The 6,000-nt window shown below is 38.8% G+C and overlaps 1 protein-coding gene across 1 annotated transcript in view; it reads right to left on the bottom strand.

Annotated features, from left to right (window-relative positions):
• Nucleotides 1-2,442: 2,442 nt before the first annotated feature.
• HELZ (helicase with zinc finger) overlaps nt 2,443-6,000 on the bottom strand; it is an 84,994-nt gene continuing 81,436 nt past the window's right edge. The window contains exon 31 of the mRNA XM_034067428.1: nt 2,443-4,093. Within this exon, the coding sequence (XP_033923319.1) occupies nt 3,762-4,093 (332 nt within the window). The 3' untranslated portion in view covers nt 2,443-3,761. The remainder of the gene's footprint in view (nt 4,094-6,000) is intronic.

Genomic DNA, 6,000 nt, shown 5'->3' with positions numbered 1-6,000 from the left:
GCCTATTTCATTTTAACAGCAGGAGCAGCACAAGCCTGTTTTGGTAGGGCTGCTCCCCAGGCTTTGAGTTCAGCTTTACATCCACCATTACTGGTATCACTAGCAGCACCATGATGGCTTGTGCTGGCTGATGAAAGCATCTGCCCTTCAGGAGTGAGCAAGACCTATGGAAAATGGACTGACACCATCTAACTAGTCTGGGAGAATTCAGATCACAGAGCAGCTTCTGTCATTTAGCAGAAGCATCTATTAATCCTTAATGAGACAGAAAAACACTGCTCAACATACCGCAACTAAAGCTAAAGTTACCAAACCCACCCCCCCCCCCAACCTGACATTTCCATTGCACTTGCTGTAGATCTTCTTCCTTTCCTTGAATGAAAGAGCTAAAACAGAATTGAATGATTGAAACCTTGCTCCTGACATAGCTCACAAAAAGACACTGGAGCAAGTACTGCTATACCAACACAAACAGCCCATATTTCATGTCAAGGAATATGATGTGCAAATTTTATAGGCACCATAAATCATCCCCACCCGCCTTGACAAGTTAATTGTCTGCAGTGTTTTGAGGAAAACCAGGGAGTTAAAAAACTAACAAAACAAATGAAATGAGTTGAACGATGATAAGGGCAGAGCATGAAGCATCCCGGCCTGATGGCTCTGGAAACGTGCGGATTGTGATATGCTTGAGTTCACTCCAAAGCAAAGTCAGAGTGGGCAGGCACAGCGTTCTCAGTGCTACTTACAGTCCAGATATCACACACATAGCAAAAGAATTGCTTATAAAGCATGATCTCTGCAAAAAAAGAAAGGCACCAAAACAGCTGAACTTGACAAATCTGGGAACAAAACACTAATTAATCAAAGCAGGGAATGGTACTCGCAGGGTTTGTAAAGCCAAGGGCAGCATTCAGAGTCAGGAATGCCTATAGAGCTAAGTAAAACAGCATAAACTACACTTGAGGACATTTTCCAGCAGAAAATATGTCTGAGGATTTCTGCCATCCCATCCTCAGATTCATGGTGAGAGCACTTAGGAAAACTTAGAACCAAAACCAGCAGGGATTTACATCAGGTTTTAAGTCAGAGAGAATATGCTCCTTCAACCATAGCATCTTCAGCGCAGATAAAAATGCCAGTGTAAAACATGAATAAAATGTGGTGAGATGCAACCATCTCCCCCTTAACTAATTGACAGATAGCAGTAAATTAACAAGTGATGTTTATTAGTTTTAATATTCAAATATGGTGAACAGAATCAAAAGACTGCTCCATATAAATGAGTGATTTTGAAGCCCCTGAAATTACAATGCCGACTCGGCGAAGTGAAGTGCATTTGAACCCTACCTCTCCTCTGTCATAGTCTCGCACATCTCATCAAGAACTCTTCACAGACTACAACGCTCAGGCACACAGATTCTTCTCTCAGAGCAGTGCCAGTCACTCCGTTGAGGAGAACTGGCACCGTTCCCCTGAAATAAAAAGACTGAGGCTAACTTAGACTGAGCACACACCCGGCCCTTGCAAATGAATTTCCCATGAACCTATTTCTGCACCCATCAGCTTGGCAAAAACCCATTGAACAGTAGTTTTGCTTGATTCAAGGTTGCAGAGTTCGGCCTCTCCTCATTTTTGGGTCCTCTTGATTTGATGCCATATGCTGAAGTGCTAAGCATAACTTGGCAAGGGGCTTCCCCCCCTCCCTCAGTATCTTTTGTTTGGTATAGACATATAGGAAATAAATTAAGGAGTGACGCGTGCTCTTCTTTTTACAGCAAAAAGGTTTTTTTCAGATAAGTTTCTGAATCATAAACCAGCAAAGATTTATAATAAAAAATTTATATGCGAACCTCTGCAGTGTACTGAGTTTAAATCAACCCCATTACATAAAGACCCTTGCCTTAAAACATGAAGTCAAATGCAAAAGAAATAATAACCCTGATTGTAACCAGAGCAAAAATCTGATTGAATACAGCAGCAGCCACTGCTCATTAGTCAGGTGTCCCATGGACAGCTGTAGTAATCTGAAATCACCCCCACGCAGCTCTACAACTTTCATTCTTGCATGTTATTAAGTGGAGGAATACTGCAACTACACCCAGCTCAGTCCCTGTAATGCATTTCCCAGATTTAAAGTTACTTCAAGTGTAAAAGGAGGACTATGGATCTGGGGAAACTACACCCCCTCACTAGCTCCCCAGCTGCTAAAGTACGAACAGTGTGCAAGACCTGAAATCTTCAGTGACAAATTTCATCTTCTGAGTTTTCATTCACACTTATCTCTTTAATTCTTAAATATCCCATAATTAGAATTCTTTTCCTTTCAGTTTGCTCTCCTAAGGGGCCAGGTTCGTGGAGAGCTTGGCAGAACTCATATATAGATAAATAACCTGGGAACCGTCCTCATCCCCCAAAGGTTTCGATTAATTTGGATACAGCTTTGACAAACATTAAATCTCTTCTTTAATGATGTTCCTCAAACAAAACAGTTAGCAAAATATCTGAATTTCCTTGTATAATGTCACATTTTAATGTAAACATCAAATAATGTACCAAAAGTTTTACCGGAGAGAGGAAAAAAAAGGATAAGAAAGGAAAAAAAGAATTCAAGCGGCACAATTCTTTATACCACTGGAGAGGGGGAGAAGCCAGATTACAAACATTTACACATGCATAGTGGAAAAAAAAACTGAAACAAACCAACAAAAAAAAAGGTAGTTTTACTAAAATCACGCTTTTTTTTTGTCCTTTTTAAAATAGTTATTAAATCTACTAAGCACCAACATACCTAAAAATTTATTTTCAGCTTCATAATTCATTTAAAAAACCTATCAAATTAACTTTTCAAACAAGCTTCTATTACCAGCTTGTCCAAAAATAAAATGTAGAGTTTCTTTGTTGGGTTTTTTTTTTGTTAGGGTTTTTTTCTTTTTTTTAACTTTTTTTTTGCTTTTTTATATTTTCTTTTTTTTATTATTTTAAAGTATACCAATACTTTTTTTATCTGAATGTTTCCAAACAATGGCAAAGGTGTCTGCAAAGAATGCCTTCACTTTACCCTACAGTGGATGGAAAATACAATACCACATCATACAGAATCTAAAACTAGAAAAGTCTGAGAATGCAGCATCCCTTCACAAAAAACTGATAAAACTGAAAGGATTTAGAAGATGCTGCAACTTTATTTAAAAAAAAAAAGAAAAAGAAAGAAAATTAAATGAATTTAAGCAGAAATAACATACATTTTTACATTAACTGGCCATTTCTGGTACAGAAACCCAGCATAGTATGCTAATGTTATTGAATAAATGTAAATGCTACTTACAATCTTCTTAAATACAATTTAGACAAACTTTTTTTTTGTCTTTTTGCCTTTTTTTTGCCTTTTTTTTTGCCTTTTTTGTTTTCTTTTTTTTGTTGGACAGGTGAGAACCTCCCAGCTGCTAGTTCAATGCAACAGATCAGTAACGTTACACAACTTAAAAAATAACAGGTGTTTTCCTACAGAAAAGCTTCCAAAAAAAACCCCAACCCACATCCAAAAAAAAAAAAAGCAAAATAATGGAATATAATTAAAAAAACAAACAAAAAAAACCAACCCCCAAAATTAGTTGCAAGTCTAGCAGCAAAGCAATTAAGTGAGGCTATAGTTACTAATATAAACAAAGGGAATAGTTGCAACTACGGGTGAAGCCCCAACTATCTTAGATCTACCGACACAAATAAAAATTAAATTCTCTCTAAAAAAAATAATCTGGTTATTTAAAATAGGAGTAAAAGCCATTGCTACCTGATGAACTACCTAGGCTAAGTTCCTGAAACAAAGACAAAGGGTCGCTATTCTTTTTTGTCTGCTCAGGAGGAGGTTTGGGCTTTGGCGGAGCCCGCAGAGCACTTGCGTAGGACATGACAGGCTTGCTCCCCCCAGCGTTCTGCTGGCTGTTGCTGTTGGACTCGACGATCTGCTTGTTGGGCATGAGAGGTGGGAACTGGCCGAGATGCTGTAGCACGCTGTAGTTGAAGGAGTTGGAGAGCTGGATGTTCTCGGCCTTCAGGTGTTCCTCTGGGGGCTTGACCGTCTTCGGTGGAGCTGAGAGGAGTAAACCACAGTTCGTCTAAATGAACAGCTCAGACTTAGGAAAACACAGAATCAGCTCTGTTGGAAAAGACCTTTAGGACGATCAAGTCCAACCTTTACCCCACTACTGCCAAGTCCACCGCTAAACCATGTCACTAAGGGCATCATCTACATGGTTTTTGGAACACTTCCAGAGATGGTGATTCCACCACGTCCCAAGGAACCTTGTTCCAATACCTGGCCACCCTTTCAGTGAAGAAATTTATCCTAATATCCAGTCGAAATCTTTCTATAGTAACACCAAAGTACTGAAGGAAACCGCAACCACCAATTTTCTGTGTTTAGTCACTCTGGCTCCTAGGAAATTTCTGCTTATTATGCTATCTAGCTTCATTCCCAACTATTGGCTCATGTATTATCCTTGTCAGCAATGCCAAGACGACAGACGTTACCAAAGATATTGTCCAGGTGCGCGTACCCGCAGAGTTCATAACACTGAACCTGCAATTCTGCACAGGTGGATTTAGCAGAGGCACTGAAGGTAAGCTGCTTCAGAAAGGGATATATTCTAATTTAAACACTTTATCCACTGAGACAGCACAAAGAGCTTTTCATTCTTCTCGCTTTAGAGCTTAATAGGCTAAAATTAAACTTTACAGCACCATATATAATTCATTCCCAAACAGCAATTCTGACTCCTGAATGCCATCCAAATAATTATTGACATTTTAGTCTGAATGCATTCCTGCTAATTGATATGTTCTTGCTCCACGTTTAACTACCCTTGTAACTATCAGGGAAAAAATGGTGCTTTAAACCATAGGTATAAAACTGCTTCCAAGTGAATTTCCTGAATCCTAATGTGGCATCTTACTTTTATCCGGAGAATTCTGCCATCTTACATAGCCAGAGATTGAAATACAGGTCTACATCCTACCTAGCTAAGGAGCTGGGCAACAGAGATAGCCTGTCATTATTTCAATCTTTAAATGTATAATGTTATTTTTGAAATGCACAGACCAAAAGTACACCATTGAATGAGTATAAAACTAGAAAAAAGAAGTATATAGTTGAGTTTCCCACTGGAGGGGTCATACACAGGCTTTTGTTTTTAATAAAGTAATAAAAAAGTATCCACCCTGTAGAAGAATGAATACAGAAAGAACATAAGCAAAATAGTTGTGCTGGGGTTGCTATGATCCAAAAATTAAAACCCCAGAACACAAGCAGAAAAACCTCCCAAAAATAAGCATAGCACTCAAGAGAAGACAAGTAATGACAAGCAAGGCCAGAGGAGAAAGCTATGTGTCGTAAAGGTGTCTAACAGGAGCAAAATCTGAAATAAACATCTTGTTCAAGAACTTCAAACATTTTCTTGCTATCAATAGAAAAAGCAATGCGAAACAAGCTCTCAAATTGCAGGTTTAGAAGGTGCTTGCATACAACACCACTGAGCATTTCACGGCAGCTCTCCTTGCACTCCGTAAATCCACATTCAGATAACTGAGCACTGGTGCCACAGCCGTTTCTGATGGACGGGAAATACAAGCCCTTGAAGAGCCTGGCATCATGATTGCTCACTCTCAAGCAATGAATACAGGACTAGTTCATAGCACCTCATTCTCATGGGTTTTAATTTCATGGATAAAAATCAATAGTAACCAGAAACGCTGAAGTTACTGGTCATTAACCCTTAGCACTATAAAACACTTCTGGGCTTCAAATATGATCATCATAGCCAGTGAGCTGTAAAGCAGAAAAGCACAACAGCCATAAAAATGGAGATTTGTTTGCACAAACTATTAGATACAGGGCAATGTTGAATATACATTTATTTATAAACCAGAAATCATGCTTAACTACAACATGAAGCATTTTCACTGCAAATGCTGATGCTAATCTAAACTTACCTCTTTTGG

This window comes from Melopsittacus undulatus, chromosome 11, assembly GCF_012275295.1.
Source record: "Melopsittacus undulatus isolate bMelUnd1 chromosome 11, bMelUnd1.mat.Z, whole genome shotgun sequence".
NCBI classification, from domain to species: Eukaryota; Metazoa; Chordata; class Aves; order Psittaciformes; family Psittaculidae; genus Melopsittacus; species Melopsittacus undulatus.
This window is presented reverse-complemented; position numbering and strand designations above follow the sequence as displayed.